Genomic DNA, 18,265 nt, shown 5'->3' with positions numbered 1-18,265 from the left:
TCTCTCTATCACTCTCCCTTTTGCATCCGCCACACTCCGAAGCCACACCATCTCACCGCCACCACATCATTACTAGGTAAGCACCCAGTATCCCTTAATTCGTTCTCCCTTAATTCAATTATTTATTAGTGCAATATTTCATTTTTTTCTGTTGAATTGTTTTAATTAGAATATTTAAGGATTTAGGGTTCGAATTGGGAATCCTGGGTCAAGGATTTAGGGTTCGAATTGGGAATCTTGGGTTAGGGTTTTCGAATTGACAATATTGGGTTATAGTTTTCTAATTGAGAATATTGGGTGATGGCTTTCGAATTAGGCAGGATGCAGGGTAAATCTAGTTGCTTTATATGGAAGTAGGTTTAATATGTAAAAATATATGGAGTTTATATATATGTACATGGTATAACATCAAGTTCAGACCTTTCTCTTGTTAATGGTATTTGTTTATACCATATTTAGGGCCTCGTATTTAGATCTCGTACAAATACTCAGGGGACTTAAATGTAATTATGGGATAAAGGAAGGGGCAGATATGTAATAAGTGAGGAGTCCTTATTCTATAAAAGGACCCCTCACCCTCACAATTAAGGAGGCCTCAATCTCATCCTCAGAGGTCAATTCCTAGGCCTGAGATCCCCTCTCTCACCCTCAGAAGCTCTCAGAAGCTCTCACCCTCTCCCTCTCTATTCCCTCAAATAAATACATAATCAGTGTGGACGTAGCCCAAACCTTGGGGTGAACCACGATAACTCTTGTGTCATCTACATTTTATGCAGATTCACGGTCGGATTTACGTTGTTCCAAGACATCCAGTTTTGTGCATCAACATTTGGCGCCGTCTGTGGGAAACGACACAAAAAGCTATGTCGGTTCTCTTTCATTTTTTCATCTCACCACCGTGAGACCTCACCACACTCCACCTTGAATCTGCAGAATCTGCAAAAACCCAACAACCCAAAGCTTTCCCAGAAAACCCACGGAGCCACCAGATCCCTCACTCCCACTCCAATCATGTCTCTTCAATTTTAAGCAGAACCCATTTCAGATTTCAAAAAACCCATTATAAAGAAACAGAAATCATGTCATGGAAATAATATACACCTTCCTGTCCAATCGCCATGTCAAGGCCCAAGGCGTCAATTGCCTGAAGTCCATATCTACCTTCAGGGACAACTATCCTTGCTTTTGGATCCATAGACTCAGTTTTACCCGTTGAAGGATCGAACCAACCACCCACCTGTCTCTCCTCTCTCCCGACGATTCAAAACAGTACACTTCTCCTCTCTCAGCTACCCCTAGGGTTTCTCTTTCTAATGGCGTCGGTGCAGAGCTACCTCTCTGCGTTTTTCTTCCATAAACTTGTGCTATTCGACTTCGTCTTCTTCGCCGTCGTCGGCCTTCCCTTCCACCGCCACCACTGCACCTGTTTCCGTCGGTAGATCACCGCAGTGTCGCCGGAAATGCTACGGAGACGGGAGAATTCGCTTCCAGCGGTCCGTATGCCGAGCGATGGTTCAGCAGGACGTTCCCAGAGCTACTGCTGACTATGCTAAGGAAATGGAGAGACTTACCGCTAAAGAATCGCTTCTTCTCGCCACTTTTCTTTTTATGGAGGCCTTTTGACGCAGATACTTGACTTTGAGCAGCGGAAGAGGCAGCTAGGGTACGATGAGACAAGCGGTTTCTGGAGAGTCAAGACCGTTACCTCAACCGAGTCGACCCGGTCTGAGGTTGAGTACATTTGCAGGTGGCTCATCGTTGCCATCGGCGAAAATGCCGAGTGTGTCGTGCCAGAAATCAACGGCTTGTCGGAGTTTGGAGCTGAAGATATGCACGCGTGTGAGTACAAGTCTGGTGAAAATTTCAGGGAAAAGAAAGTACTTGTTGGGTGTGGAAACTCCGGCATGGAAGTCTCTCTTGACCTCTGCAACATCAGAGCCTTGTCTTCTTTGAAAGACTTGAAGTCCAAAAAGTCTCTCTCTTTCAAGCTTCACGGCGGCGGCGGCACTGCTGGCGTTCCTAAAGAGTTCAGATGCCTTATTTCCGGAGAGCTCATGGCCGACCCTGTTGTCTTAGCCACAGGAAAGGATGAAAATGGTTGCATTACTATGGATGAACTGGCGACAGTGATTCGGTCTCTGGATTAGAATCCAATGGAGGATGAGCTTCAGGACATGATAAGCGAAGTTGACGTTGATGGAAATGGGACCATTGAGTTCGCAGAGTTCTCGAGCTTAATGGCAAACAAAATGGGAGACAATAGAGAAGGTTTTGGCTCCTGACAAAGTTTACCCTCTTGTGCTGCTCACCCATGCTGTAAACCTACAACTGTCGGCCATGGGAACCAGCCACCCACGGTTTCATGCAAGTGGAATTACAACCAACAAAGCGAAAATCAAAGCAATGGGAAAGCAGAGAAAAGCAGAAAAACAATGGGGAACAAAGCAGAAAAGAGAAAGCAAAAAACAAAAGCAGAAAGCAAAAGAGAAAAGCAAAAGATTTTTCTATTATTATGATTTCTTACCAGGTGAAGATACAGAGAGAGGGCAGCAGAAAAACACTGCAAAAGCAAGGAATAAACACCCCACCCGAATGATGTAATTTATTTTTATTATCTTTCGGAGACATCTGTATAAACCCCATCAGAGGGTAATATATATAAACCCCATCAGAGGGTCAAAAAAAAAAAAAAAAAAAAAAAAAAAAAAAAAAAAACAAAAAAAAGGAAAAGCCCAAAACAAATGGGCGTGGAGGGCAAAGGCCCATAGGCCTGAAATAGCACCAACCAGGTCATCAAAAGTACGCCTAGTACTCCAAATTATACTTGAGCCATTCATACATAAACATTCATGAGCATCACTCATGACAATCATACATAAACATTCATGAGCATCACTCATGTCAACATTCATGAGCATCACTCATGTCAACATCCATGAGCATCACTCATGTCAATCAACATAAACATCCATAAGCATCACTCATGTCAACATCCATAAGCATCACTCATGTCAATCAACATAAACATGCATGAGCATCACTCATGTCAAATCAGCTTCAAAGACTTCATTTACAGAGCTCTAGCTTCAAAAGCTTCATTTACCAGAGCTCTAGCTTCAAAAGATTCATTTACAAGAGCTCTAGCTTCAAAGACTTCATTTACAGAGCTCTAGATTTAAAAGCTTCATTTACAAAAGCTCCAGTTTCGAAAGCTTCATTTACAGAGCTCTAGCTTCAAAGCTTCACTTGCAAAGCTTCACTTACAAAGCTTCAGTGCAGGGTATACAAATACCACATCCGAACAACTGCCACTTCGGCCCATACATGGATTCAATTTGAAGTCTTCAGCCAACAGACTCTATTGACCGAAGACTTGGGGGACTACATTATGTACCATATATTGGGCCTCAACTGGGCCTCATGAAAAATACTTGGGGGACTCTAGCCCATTATTTATGTATTAAGGAGTGAACCCTTATTCTATAAAAGGGACTCCCTCACCACCATTAGAGAGCATCGCCGCCTACTAAGCAACCGTCTCACTGCGAGCATCAACTCTAACCCATCACTTATGTATTGAGGAGCGAGCCCTTGTTTTATAAAAGGGACTCCCTCACCTTCGTTAGAGAGCATCGCCGCCAGCTGAGCAACCGCCTCGCTGTGGGCATCAACTCTAGCCCATCATTTATGTATTGAGGAGCGAGCCCTTATTCTATAAAAGGGACTCCCTCACCTTCAAACGCCACAAGCCGAGCCAACCAAGGCAACACAAGCTACAAGCAAAGCGGCCTCGCAGCATGTGCTACTTCTAGTTGAGCATCATTTCAGATTGGGCACCGCCTCATATCAAGCATTAGTTCTAGACGACATCTAGTTACTTCGGCCCACACATGGACTGAATTTCAAGTCTCCAGCCAAAAGACTCTCTTGACTGAAGACTTGGGGGACTACTGTTTATACCATATTTAGGGCCTCGTATTTAGATCTCGTACAAATACTCAGGGGACTTAAATGTAATTATGGGATAAAGGAAGGGGCAGATATGTAATAAGTGAGGAGTCCTTATTCTATAAAAGGACCCCTCACCCTCACAATTAAGGAGGCCTCACTCTCATCCTCAGAGGTTAATTCCTAGGCCTGAGATCCCCTCTCTCACCCTCAGAAGCTCTCAGAAGCTCTCACCCTCTCCCTCTCTATTCCCTCAAATAAATACATAATCAGTGTGGACGTAGCCCAAACCTTGGGGTGAACCACGATAACTCTTGTGTCATCTACATTTTATGCAGATTCACGGTCGGATTTACGTTGTTCCAAGACATCCAGTTTTGTGCATCAACAGTATTAATCGATTAGTAGTTCCATATATGTCATTTAGATGATACGTGAATAAGCACTCAGTGAACTTCGAAATTATGAGGAATCGCACCTTCCATTTGTTATACACGAAACTACCATCTACAACTTTGAAATTCAGATATTTAGTAACGTCAGTGTGAATGAATATTCCATTGAAGCTGAGAGAAATAGAAGGCTGCAAGTTTTTCGTCTAAGTTATGAGTCACTTGTATCCTTACTAAGTTCTTTTTCTTAGAAGCTTTCAAAATTGTAATTCGTGGCATCAATTTCAAACACATATTGATAATATCTGAATGTAATGTGTGTTGTTTTCTGAATGTAATGATACCACTATATGTTGAATTGTTCTCATGATAATTAAGTGAAAATATGCACAGAGGTTGTAAAGAATCAAATTATCAGAACAACATGGAGAACAAACCGAAAATAAACGTAGTACTTAAGTACTCATTCGTCAGCTGGGATGGATGCAAGTATTATGCAAAATAACATCATGAAATTACTCTCATTCGTGAAGTTCTTTGTGTTTACCACCATACGGTATTCATAAGTTTCTCATTACTTGAACACACTAGGATTAGTTTATTTCCATTTCCTTCCCCAATTCATGACTTTTCTCTTTCCAAGTAAGAAAGCATGCCATAAAAAATATGTAAAGAGTTAAAGCGCAAGATATGCATGTATGCTACCCTTTATTGATTTGAAGATGCCCAAAATCGACCATATATGAACAATATACACGGCCTTGAATCAAAAGTCCAATTACAATCCCACGCCGGGCGCACGCGCGCACACACTGATAGGAGCATATTTATGCGACTTAGTTAGCTTGTTTCTTGGCATTTATGTTGTTAGTTCGTAGTTATTTTAGTATTTTAAGCTATTTTCGTGTGTTTGTAGGTCCAAAGGGTTAATGTGGCAAAGAAGTGCATTTTGGAGCATTTTTGGGCATGGAATGGATAGCATATGCTTGGAGCAAAAGGAATGGATGAAATTTGAAGTTTGTGCATCATTCTCTCCCTATAAATAACCATTTTAGCACACTCATTTCACCCAATACATTCACTTACCACTACATCCACTCATTTCACCCAACACATCCACTCATTACAACCACCCAACACATTCACCTACCACTACATCCACTCATTTCACCCAACACATCCATTCACCTACCACTACATCCACTCATTACCACCACCCACTACACCCTCTTCCTAGCCTATAAATACATTCATCCACCCTTCATCAGGGGGGGGGCATCAATCCAAAACACCCACACACACACATCATCTACACAATTCTCCACTCTTTGCCGCATTCAACACAACCTTCATCCATTCATCTTCACATCCATTCCTCCATACAAACAAACCTTCAAACACTCACCAACACCTTGTGTCGTAGCAAAGGAAAGGAAGAAAAGTGCTTGGACGTGCTTGCTATCCAACTTGGATCGTTGGAGGGTTTAGGTGTTTTCTTTCTTTTGTTTCTAATGTTTAAATTCATTTCCTTTCGTTTTGTTGTAAATATGAGTGGCTAAACCCCTCTTGGTTAGGGGTGATTTCAAAGTCATGATTATGTGTGCAATATAATTTGATAAATTCCAGTTATGAACTCTTGAATCGTGAATGCAATTGGCTTAACTATTTGATTGATAACTTATTTGTATTTGTTAATTAAGGGTCGACACTTAATTGGCATGCATAAATCCGTTGCTAGAATATAAGGAAGTTTTACATAATCGTTACAAACTTATATTCACATGTAGTGAGGTCGTTTATAAACGATCGCGTTAAGTTCAATTCCTAGCATGAGTGACATGATGTCATAGTTGCAAGTGCTTTGTCAATGCTTATGATTTTCATTAAATGTAATGATCTTTGATTGTATCTCTATTATGATGTCATGTACGGAACTTTAGAAGAATGTTTTGGGTTGTCGAATGATGTCATCCAATCCAATAAAACAAGGAAAATCTGAGAGTTAACTAGTGATGTCACGGTTAATTTGGAGCATTGTCGTTCATAATTCAATGAAGTAGTAACTGGAAATCGAGTTGTTTGCATACATATCATGTGTGGAGAAAAAGCCTCTAGCTATCCCATCCATCATCTTATTTCTCAAATTTGTTTTACAATTTGTCTAGTTTTTCATACTTGTTTGTTTGTTTCAACTTCGTCCAAAACTCAATCCCCCTTTACTTTAGTGTGTCTAATTAGTTAGAATCTATTTTAATTTGTGTTTTTAAATGTTTTGATTCAAGTAAAAGTCAATTTTCGTCCAAAGTCATTCCTAGTGTCTAGTTTAAGTTTATTTAGTTGTTTTAAGTTGTTTTGAGTATTTTAAGTTTGCTTTGAGTCTTGTGAGTCTTGTTAAGTATTTTTAAGTTTAGTTTTATGTTTTTGAGTCAGTTTAGAGGTTATTAGCAAACCCTCCTAATCCCCGGTCCAGAACGATCCCTACTTACATTCTTTACTACAATTGATAAAAGAGGGTTAAATTTGTGTGGTGAGATAATTTTCACATCACACACACACACATATTCATCCTTACCTTCATCCATAATAAGTACATTCTTGCCCTCTTCCATCATTCATTGATTCCTTACAAGTTGCATGGCATGTTCCATAAGCATGATGGGGAAGGTGGCAATGCCCCTTCTTCATTTTTCTCTCGTATGGTTGTTGTTGTTTCGGATCCTAGGACTCATGTCAACCAAGAATGTATCCAAACCAGATTAACAAATTAATCTAAGGGTGAAAAGATAGATCTTATTTTGCTTCAAGGTTAAGATATTTTTTAGTATATCTAAACCAGATTAATTAGTTAATGCTAATCATTATTGACTTCTTGTAGATGTCAGTCTCTCATTTTCTATCTGATGGTAAATCTCTGGTATTCATGATTTCTGCCACTTTTCTTAGCCATAATATGTTCTCTCTAGCTTCCTGGCTATTAATAGGTCAAAGTAGTAGAATGTCACTTTTTAATTTATTTTTTTTGTAGATGTCAAACTAAATTTCAAACCGCCGGGCAGCTAGTAGGGTCAGTCAGACACCTTCTTCAGCAGGTGGTGCTGCTACCACCTCTTCACCTGATATGGGCACAATGGGTGTCCCTCCAGTCACGCCTTTCGGTCCAACTGTGTCTACAGCTTCTACGTCATTGACTTCTTCGGTGACGCATCCTGTACTAAGCACTCGACGGACTCATCGATGGCCCCAAAGTTCTTAGGAGGCTTAGCAGTCTGGTGAGACTTCCTCTGTCCATGGAAAGGGGTCCCAGACAGGTAATGCATCTTTCTCATAGTATAATCGAAATTTTGAAAGTTTTTTTGGTTGTTGTGAAAATCAAACTTTTAAATTCTTTGGTTTTTCAGGTAGGTTCATAGAATGTCATTAGTTACAAAATACTGAGGATATTGAAATTTGTTGGTGGATGACAAAAGATCCCCAATCTTCTTTATAAAAAAGTTGGTTGATACATTCTTTGGTTACACTCTTAAAAAGTTATCTTTCTTATTCGTTTATTTTCTCATTAGTGAAAATCTTCAGTATATTTTTCAAGTTACAAATATGGTGTGTTAAAATTTCAAAAAGATGAGACTACTCACATCGATATTGTTCTCAACTTACATAATTACATGTGCAATCCATTATGTGTGTAGTCTCTTCACAAATTCACGGCCAGTGATGCAATTAAAAGTGAAAACACTTGATACAAGTTGTAAATTTTGTTTTAAAGTCCCCAATTGGTATAAACTATATGAATTGTTGGGTGGATGTGTTTTTTTTATTGTTATATTGTCTACAGGTTTTATGAAATGTTATAGTTTTAGGGGAGGTTCAGTCGAATTTTCGGTAGAAAATAGAATTTGTCTAATGTTTACTTTGTTTATTTGGTAGTTCAAAAAAAATAATAAAAAAAAACCAGGGGCCCATGCAGACTTCTGAAGATGTCACAGACCACTGGCACCACGACCGAGAAGATCACCATTACGTGGGATCCTCGACATCGTGCGGCTGCAACAAATGAGCAACACAGTGCGTTGGCCATCGACATTGGCTCGGTTATCAAGAATCATTACCCCCTCATGTGGCTGTCATGGAAAGCTATCCCACCTAAAGTCAAGGAAGCCGTTCTTCATGAATTATCGATAAGTATTTTCAACTTCAAATACTAAATTTTTATTAAAGTGTACAAATATTATAAATTTTAATTACTATTTATTTATTGAGTTTTGCAGCATCACTATGAGCTCACAAACCTCAATGCCAATCAAAACCAGTATGTCAACGACCTTTGTGCCCGTAGGTTTACTCAATGGAAGAGCAACCTTGACAAGCATTATGAGAAATATGATGGTCCGAAGGTCGCTCTAACAGTTGGGTGCCCTATAGAGTTGGTGGACTGCCGGGATGAATGAGAGTGGTTCTGCGACCATTTTCAGGACAAGAAATACCTCGTAAGTATAATATATATTTCAATAATATTGAATCAAATTTTTTATATTTTTAAATAATATTTTAATTTTTTCAGTAATTTGTTATAAATATCTAAACTAATACGTTTTTTTTAATTCAATAGAAAAAAGTGAAGGCAAACTCAATCAATCAGTCAAAGAAGAAATTTCTTCACCGCTCCGGCTCACGACGCTTCTCTTATAGGTAGGAGGAGTGACGTAAGGTAACCGTATATTTATTTTAAGTTTTCATTCTTTTTACTCTCTATTACACAATTGGTAATCTATGTGTTAATATTTTTTTATTCAGGGGGGTCAAAGTTTCCTGAGATTGACATGTTCAAGGTGGTGTACGTTCGGCACGGGGATGAGCTGACAAAGCAGCTTCATGTAAGTTGTTCCAATTTTTTAATATTCAATTAGTATTAATATTAATTACATGTATATTAAAATTAATTTGTTTATTGCATTTTTCTAGTCCACCATGGTGGAGAAGGGCCAGACCATTCTGGAAGAGGTGGCTTCCCAGCTTCCCTCAGAGACCCCGATTCAAGAGGTGTTTTCCCCTTGACGGACACACTCGATCAGACCCTCGGTTGTAGGCATGGGAATGTTCACCGGGGCTTGGGAAAGCCCGCATTCGGGAACTTTCTGCCTCATCCTTCAGGCAGAGAACAGAAGACGTCAAATCGTTGACATCTGAAGTGATGGACCTAAAGGAGCAGATTGTCGCCCAGCAATCTCAGCTTGCGGCCCAAAGCAATTTGATAAACCAAATTCGTCTTACCCTTCAAATCTTTGGCATTTGGTTCCCCAATGTTGAACCACCTCTAGCAACGACCTCCAAATCCCTCGCCACAGCAGCTATGACCTCCCAGTCCTCTGCCGCAGCAGCCACAACCTCCCAATCCAACAACACCACTAGTAGGTGATTGTGACGTGGGCGACTACATATTCTAGTTTTTTTTTTTTAAATTGTTTTCAAATTTTAAAATATTTCTTTCCATTGTATTTACATTTTCAATAATTTTTTAATTCAATATTCTTCTTTACATTTTCTATTTTTAATTTCATTAAATTAATTTATACATAAAGCAATATTATCAACATTTAAAAGGAAAAAATAAATAAATATTGCAGTCATATTAGAATAGGAATGTGATTGTGTAAATCCTAGTAGATATGGGAATGTATCTTATATTCCTATTAGGAGTTGATTACCTACTAAATGTTGTAATCCCAAAGGGAAACGTTATCCTACTACTATAAATAAAGACACAATGGGGTGATACAAACACACCTCACAATTAAATCACTCTCTCTTCTCTCTAATTACTTATGGTACTCTCTCTCTCTAAAACCTAAGATCGTTAAATCAAATAGGCCATGCTATTTGCACGTTCTTGCCAGAAGCTGAGGAATTGACGGATCACAGGAGGAGGCTATCATCCACAAAATTCAAAGGCTTATATTTTTTTTCTATTAATCAGGTACGCTTAAAATAAAAGAAGATATTTGAAATGTCCATGAAGCATAAAAACATTCCCCATGATGCATGAACCCCTCTATGTTTATATTTTCCTTATGATATATATATTGTATATGTTCATATATTTGTCAATATATTTATTTATTTCATGCACTACGCAATTATATTTGCTATGTGGAATATGTGAGTCAAAGTATATTCATAACTTAGAAGCAATTAGGGTTTTTCAACCCTAGATTTGAAAAAGAAAAAAAAATTGGGTGATTTATTACGGCACCATCGTGGGATGGCGTCACCCCAACGCCTTGGACCACTTGTGCAGCCCTCTGGGTTTACTGCTCCTTCTCAGACATAACTAGGCCTCGACTTGGGTTCCCTGTCACACGGGCATGAAAGCCCTGGTCAACCCGAGCCCAAACCCGCATGCCAGAAGCATGCTGGGCTTGTTCTCAAACACGGGCCTGCAGCCCGGTTCTTGGCTTCGACCCACGCCAGCAAGCTGTCATACTTGTTGGGCTTTGTCTTAGCCCCGACCAGCATAACATGCAGCTAGCCTATGCGGCTAAGCTCACCTTTACGGCCCAAACCAAACCCAACTTAGCTGGGGTTTCCTGCGCCACATTCATGCTAGCCCTGTGCTGGGCCCAAGTCTCCCGTACCGTGGCCTGCAGCCCACCTCCGAGCCCTTTTGCTTACAGCACCCAACCCTATTTTTTGGGCTATAGTATTTTTGACCCAATACTATTATTTTAGTATTATTTTTCTTCTACAATCGACCCTGTATGGCCCAATTTATTGAATTAATTAAAAGTGACATGCAGTCTATTAATCTAATAATGAATCTAAAATTATTGACCTGAATATCACTTTTGGACATTAACAATTAAATAATTTATTTTTATACTTTGAACTGTTGACATACTTTCTTAGTAAGGAAACTCTCACACTTGAGTTCCCAAAGAAACTTAAACCCACTATATTTAAATTAGTATATTGCATTATGTGTTTCTTGCAAAACCTCTCATTATGAACTAATTGTTCATAAAACTAAATTGAACCTGTACTTTCAAATTTAGTGCATTTGAAACCCGAAGTTTTCATTCAAAACATACCGCATGAAACATGTTGTTTTTATGCATAAATTAAACCAATAAATGTCTGTAGGACTTGTTTGTTCTACGATATATGTGTATGGTTTACCATATGACTAATCACGTTTTTTCCCTCCATTTTAAGGACATGTCGAACTTAAACAAGCTTGATTTCTTCGCTCTAGAAGTCTTTGGAAGAAACTATCTAAAGTGGGTTCAAGGCATGAAGCTCAATCTCACTGCAAAGGGTATTAGAGCTACCATCAAGGCACCTGTCGTCGAAAAATATGTCGATGAAGCTCAGAAGGCTAATGCAATGATCTTCATTTGACAACACATCCATGATGCACTACAGACCAAGTAACTCGTTGAGAAAGACCCATGCACCCACTGGCTTACTTTGGCCGATTGTTTCGATCACCAGAAAGACATATACTTGCTTGAAGTAAGACACGACTGGCAACATCTTCGTTTCCAGGACTTTAAGTCAGTGAATGAATACAACTCTAAAGTTTGTAGAATCCATTCACTGTTGAAATTCTACAAAGGGGAACTAACTGAATCAGATCTCTTGGAGAATACCTATTCGACCTTCCATGCCACCAATATTATCTTGCAGCAACAATATAGGGCACAAAAATTCACCAAGTTTTTGGATTTGATCTCTGTTTTACTTTTTGCTTAAAAGTAGAACCAGCTTTTGATGAAGAATCATCAAGCTCGACCGACTGGCTCGAACGCCACACCTGAAGCATATGGACCAATTTTAGCAGCCATAAATGATGAAAAAATCGCCGTGCCCATGGCAATGGGCGACAAGCCCTACCACGGGCCCAAGGTCAACAAAGTGCCGCACCTAAGAGAGGAAAAGTGACCAAGTAGTGTCCACCACTTGCCCTTAAAGCTCCCAACTTCAAGAACAAGGGCAAAGCACCCGTTTAGCCTGCTTCTACTAAACTGAACATGTGCTACCGCTGTGGATCAAGGGATCATTGGTCACACGTATGCCGAGCTTCCCCCGAGGCTATTGTTAAGTATCATTCCCGTCATGAGTCTAACTTTGCACATGTGGATCATTCAGAAGATGATACTACATCAATAGGGATATCAGATTTTCAGGAGGCATCTGATGAATAAATTAGACATGTTTTTAGGGTGTTTACCCCTAGTGGCTGAACCCACTAGGAATGGCCGGCCCTTCCCCCTTATTTTTCTAGGTTTATGGTTTCATTTTGAACAATTTTTCTAAGTATTTGGAATAATTTGTTTGGTTTTGGTTTGTTTTGAATTATGGATTGTTATTTGAATGGATATTATTTTCTCGAATTGCTTAATTGAATGAATGGACTTATATTTATGCATGTGACCAATTCAATCAATTTATTTCTAGGTAGAAGTTAGTTGTTTGGCAGATAGTGCAACCATGCACACCATCTTGCGTGAACGATAGTATTTTACTAAATTAATACCCAAGAAAGCTCATTTCACAACTCTCTCAGGCCTATCCAACTTGATTGAAGGATACAGAAAGGCCCGTATCATGTTATCCAATGGTACTATCTTAACCATTAAGGAGACACTCTATTCTCCATGTTCCGGAAGAACGTTGCTAAGTTTTAGAGATATTCTAGATAATCAATATTATATTGAAACCACTGAAGATAATGGTTCTGAATTTCTTTGTATCAGTTCGTACGAATATGGCCAGAAGCGTATACACAAGAAGTTGGAACGTCTGCCGAGTAGGTTGTACATCACAACCATTCGCGGCATAAAAGCCCACAGTGTGGCCGGCCCTATGCCTGAGTTCCAGGACACTTTGTTGCTTTAGCATGACTGTTTGGGATGTCCTGGACGTGACATGATACGCCGTATCCTCAAATCTTCACATGGGCATCGATTACATCCCTATGTTGGACTCCCGCCATGCAAAGCGTGTTCTTTAGGGAAGTTAGATACTTAACCCTCACATATAAAGATTGTTCACAACCCCCCTAAATTTCTTCAGAGGATTCAAGGGGACATTTGTGGACTTATCCAACCAACCTGCGGACCATTTAGATACTTTATGGTGTTGGTTGATGCATCAGCACAATGGTCATATGTTTGCTTGTTGTCCACATGCAACACTGCGCTTGCTAAACTCCTAGCTCAAATCATTAACCGAAGGGCTCACCATCTTGATTATCCGATTGAGTCGATAAGACTGGATAATGTTGGAGAGTTTACGTCACAGAATTGTGACGATTATTGCATGTCAGTAGGGATTGATATGGAACATCATGTACCCCATGTTCACACCCAAAATGGCCTGGTAGAAGCTTTCATAAAGCGGTTCAATTGATAGCTCAGACTTTGGTTATGAGAGCCAAATTGTCAGTATTTGCCTAGGGCTATGCAATATTGCACGCAACTCTGTTTGTCCGCCTGAGGCCCACCGCTACCTAACCACATTCACTGTTACAGTTGGTTACTGGATACGAGTTTGACATCTCGCATTTACGAGTGTTTAGGTGAACCATTTATGTGCCAATAGTGTCGTCACTACGTACTAAAATGGGTCCTCAGAGAAAATTGGGAATCTATGTTGGTTATGATTTGCCATCAATTGTTCACTACTTAGAACCCTTAACAAGATATCTCTTTACCGCATGTTTTACGGATTGTCACTTTGATGAGATAGTCTTTCCATCTTTAGGGGGATTTGAGCATGCTAACGTTCCTGTAGAACACCATGAATTGTTGTGGTATGCTCCCATTATGTCTCATTTAGATCCCTGCATTTCCTAGTCTGAAATTGAGGTGCGACGAATTATAGATCTTTAGAGCATTGCTCAAAGCATGCCGGATGCTTTTAACGATCTAGCAAAGGTGACAAGATCACATATACCTGCTACAAATGCACCTGTAAGGATAGATGTACCTTGCATACATCCACAACCTACCTGGGAAGGCCGGACCATCCCCGAAGGTAAGGAGGCCGCACCTTCCACATTGCAAGGTATATTGGTGGCTAGTTAATCATCTGCTCCAACCCTGAAGCGTGGCATACCTTTTGGTTCAAAGGATTCACAACCCTGGAAAAGGAAAATGGCACCAACTAGTGACCTTAGTTTGAATCTGACCATTGCTCACTCATCCATTCCAGCGCATGAGGTTATTATAGATTACGGTGATGCTTCAGACAAAACATACCAGCCTCCCGAGAATCGCGAGATTTCGGTCCACTATGTAGTATTGGATAAGGTTTGGAATAGGAATGAGATGACCGTCACCGATGCATTTACGTACTCAGTAACTATTGACATCATGCTTAGCGATGACATTGAACCACGTTCCGTCGATGAATGCCGATGTAGAACCGATTGGTCAAACTAGAAACAAGCAAACCAAGTCGAACTCGATTCACTCGCAAAACATAAAGTGTTTGGACCTATCATTCCTACACCACCACGCTTGAAGCCGTTGGCTACAAGTGGGTTTTCGTGAGAAAGCGTAATGAGAAGAATGAAATAGTGCGATACAAAGCACGCCTCGTAGCGTAAGGCTTTTCTTAGCGCCTTGGGATTGATTATAAGGAGACGTATTCCCCTGTAATGGATGTTATAACATTCCATTACCTTATCAGTTTGGTAGGTTCTAAAAAACTGAATAGACACCTTATGGACGTGGTAACCACGTATCTCTATGGGGATCTAGATACAAAAATATACATGAAAGTTCCAGAATGACTTCCATTGACTGGTTCAAATAGTTCCAGACTACGGAACACTCTCAATTAGGTTGAAGAGGTCACTCTACAAATTGAAACAATCCAGGCAGATGTGGTATAACCGTTTGAGTGAATATTTGACAAGTCAAGGTTATGTGAACAACGAATTATGCCCATGCATGTTCATAAAGAAGTCACATTCTGGATTTGCAATTGTTGCAGTTTACATCGATGACATAAACCTCATCGAGCCTCCCGCAGAGCTTGAGGAAATTGCTTCACACTTGAAATCGAAATTTGAGATGAATGATCTTGGTTAAACTCGATATTGTCTCAACCTGGAGATCGAGTATTGTTCGGATGGAATCCTAGTACATCAATCGAAATACACCTCAAAGGTGGTGTGATGTTTTAATGAGGATAAAACGAAGCATTTGAGTACACTTATTGTCATTCGGACTCTAGATGCTAAATGAGATCCATTCCATCCAAAAGAAGATGAGGAAGTGATTTTGGAACATGAAGTTCCATACCTAAGTGTAATTGGGGCTTTATTGTACTTGGCTCAATGCACTAAACCCGACATCTTCTTCAATTTTAATCTTTTGGCAAGATACAACAATGCGCCCACACGCAGGCACTAAAATGGTGTTAAAGATATTTTTTGCTACCTCAAGGGTACTACGGATTTGGGCTTGTTCTATACCCACGAATCCTTGAGTGTTACCGCCCCCTATGGTTCTCAGATTGATTCTCGCCTTGTTGATTACGCAGATGCTGGATGTTTGTCTGACCTATATAGGGCACGTTCTCAAATGGTTATATCTTTACCATTGGAGACACTGCTATATCTTGGAGCTCTACCTAGCAAATGCTAGTTACGACTTCATCAAACCATGTTGAGATTCTCGCCCTACATGAAGCATTGTGTGAATGCTTTTGGCTAAGGGAAGTTATGGAGCATATTCGAAGCACTATTGGTCTTACATCAGTCATTAACCTTCCTACGACGATCTCTGAAGACAATGCAGCATGTATCGAGCAATTAAAGAAATGATACATCAAGGGAGATAACACCAAGCATATAGCATCGAAGTTCTTTTACTCACACCAGTAGCAATAGCATCAGAACATTGAAGTTAAGAAAATCCATTCCCAGGACAACCTGGCCGATCTCTTCACCAAGTCATTGCCCCAAGTCTACTTTTCAAAAGCTCGTATAAGGAATCGATATGCGTAAATTATCTGAGTTGAATCACTTGTAGTTCTCTTATTTAGAAGTTATATCTAACTCAAGGGGAGTATCTAAAAGCATACTCACATGATCTTAATGTACTCTTTTTCCTACGATTAGGAGCATTTTTATAGGAGCATATTTATGCAACTTAGTTAGCTTGTTTCTTGGCATTTACTTAGTTTAATTCTAGTTCTTTTAGTACTTTAAGCTATTTTCGTGTGTTTGTAGGTTCAAATAACAAAGTTAGCAACAAAGTGCTATTTGGAGCATTTTGGAGCATTTTTGGGCCAAAATTGAACAGTGCAAGCATGGAGACATGAGGATGGACGTTTTTGAAGATTTGAAGGCTAGAAATCAGCATATTTGTGTGCAAGTGTGTTGACCTACAATTACCAAACATCCATCCACTACACCCATTACATCCACTCATTACCACAACACTCACCCAGTACACCCATTACATCCACTCATTACCAAACATCCATCCACTACACACATTACATCCACTCATTACCAAACACTCACCCACTACACCCATTACATCAACTCATTACCACAACATACACCACTACCACCTTAATTAGATGGTGGTCCTCTCCCTAGCCTATAAATACATCCACCCTTCACCATAACAAGGGAGGGAGAAAAAGATCCATCAAAAGATAGTACATTCACATCTCACAACTCCATACACTTACACTTTCATTCCTTGGCCGAGAGAACACAATCCACCCATCCACCCTTCACCATAACTCACCTATATCCATCCACCACCATAATTTACTACTTATCCATCAAACCACACCTTGTGCCGCAACAAAGAGAAGAAGGAGGACCCTTAGACATGCTTGCCATTCAAGTTGGATTGTTGGAGCATTTTTAGGTGTTTTCATTCTTTTGTTTTGAATGTCTAAATTTGTTTATCTTTGCTTTGTGAGTATGAGGAACTAAACCCCCCTTAGCTAGGGGGGAATTCGAAACCATGTTCATGCTTGCAATATGATTTGATTCCCTTCAGTTGTGATTTCATAAGTTGTGAATTCAATTTGTTTAACTGCTTGATTGATAACTTATTCTTGTATGGTTATTAAGAGTGCACACTTAGTTTGAATGCATGAATATGATGCTAGAGTATAAGGGAGTTTCACCTAATAGTTACAAACTTATATTCACAAGTAGTAGAGGTTGCTTATAAACGATCGCGTTAAATAAATTCTTGGCAGGAGTTTCATGCTCATCATAGTAACGAATGCCTCGTCAATACTTATAGTTTTCATAATGCTTAATGATCTTTGATTGCATCTTTATTGTGCTGTTCACGTAAAGAACTTTTGAAGAATGCTTGAATTGTTGTATGCGCTTTCCCATCCAATTCAATAACTTAAGGAGAACTTGAAGATTAATTTAAGCGGACTTAATTAACCTGGGGTGTTGAGTTTCACGATTGATCGAAAGAACAACTGAAAATTGGTTTATGGGCAAGTATGTCATGTGTGGAGAAGAACCTCCTAGCTAGCCTTCCATCCATTCAATTTACTCAAATTCGTGCAGATTTCATTAGTTCTTTAATTTACTTGTTTTGTTTTCAAATTCGTCAAAACCAAAACCCCCTTTACTTTAAAGTGTTTTATTAGTCAAAATCTGTTTTGATTTGTGTTTTTAGGTGTCCCAAAAGTGTGTTAGAGTCCAAATCTGCCCAGTTTGTGTTTTTAGGTAGATTTGAGCGTTTTTAGCTTGTTTTGAGTCCTTTGAGTTTGTTTTAAGTTCTTTGAGTCTAGTTTAGTATTTTTAACTTTGTTTATATGTTTTTAAGTCAGTTTAGAGGTTTTAGCAAGCCCTCCTAATCCCCGGTTTAGAACGATCCCTACTTGCATTTATACTACAATTTGACAACAAGAGGGTTTAATTTGTGTGT

The 18,265-nt window shown here is 39.5% G+C and overlaps 1 protein-coding gene across 1 annotated transcript; it reads left to right on the top strand.

Annotated features, from left to right (window-relative positions):
* Window positions 1-1,460: 1,460 nt before the first annotated feature.
* Window positions 1,461-2,147, top strand: LOC126584207 (probable indole-3-pyruvate monooxygenase YUCCA8). The gene is made up of 2 exons (XM_050248667.1): window positions 1,461-1,493; window positions 1,629-2,147. Exons 1-2 carry the CDS (start codon window positions 1,461-1,463, stop codon window positions 2,145-2,147), a joined length of 552 nt encoding a protein of 183 aa, XP_050104624.1.
* The last annotated feature ends 16,118 nt before the right edge of the window (window positions 2,148-18,265 follow it).

This window comes from Malus sylvestris, chromosome 10, assembly GCF_916048215.2.
Source record: "Malus sylvestris chromosome 10, drMalSylv7.2, whole genome shotgun sequence".
Classification (NCBI taxonomy): domain Eukaryota; kingdom Viridiplantae; phylum Streptophyta; class Magnoliopsida; order Rosales; family Rosaceae; genus Malus; species Malus sylvestris.
Note: the sequence above shows the minus strand (reverse complement) of the source record. Positions and strands in the feature narration are given on the sequence as shown.

Coding starts and splice junctions, on each gene's coding strand:
- LOC126584207 (XM_050248667.1), top strand. CDS start 1,461: ATGCTACGGAGACGGGAGAATTCGCTTCCAGCG. Junction 1,494..1,628: donor GGGAGAATTCGCTTCCAGCG/GTCCGTATGCCG, acceptor CTTTTGACGCAG/ATACTTGACTTTGAGCAGCG.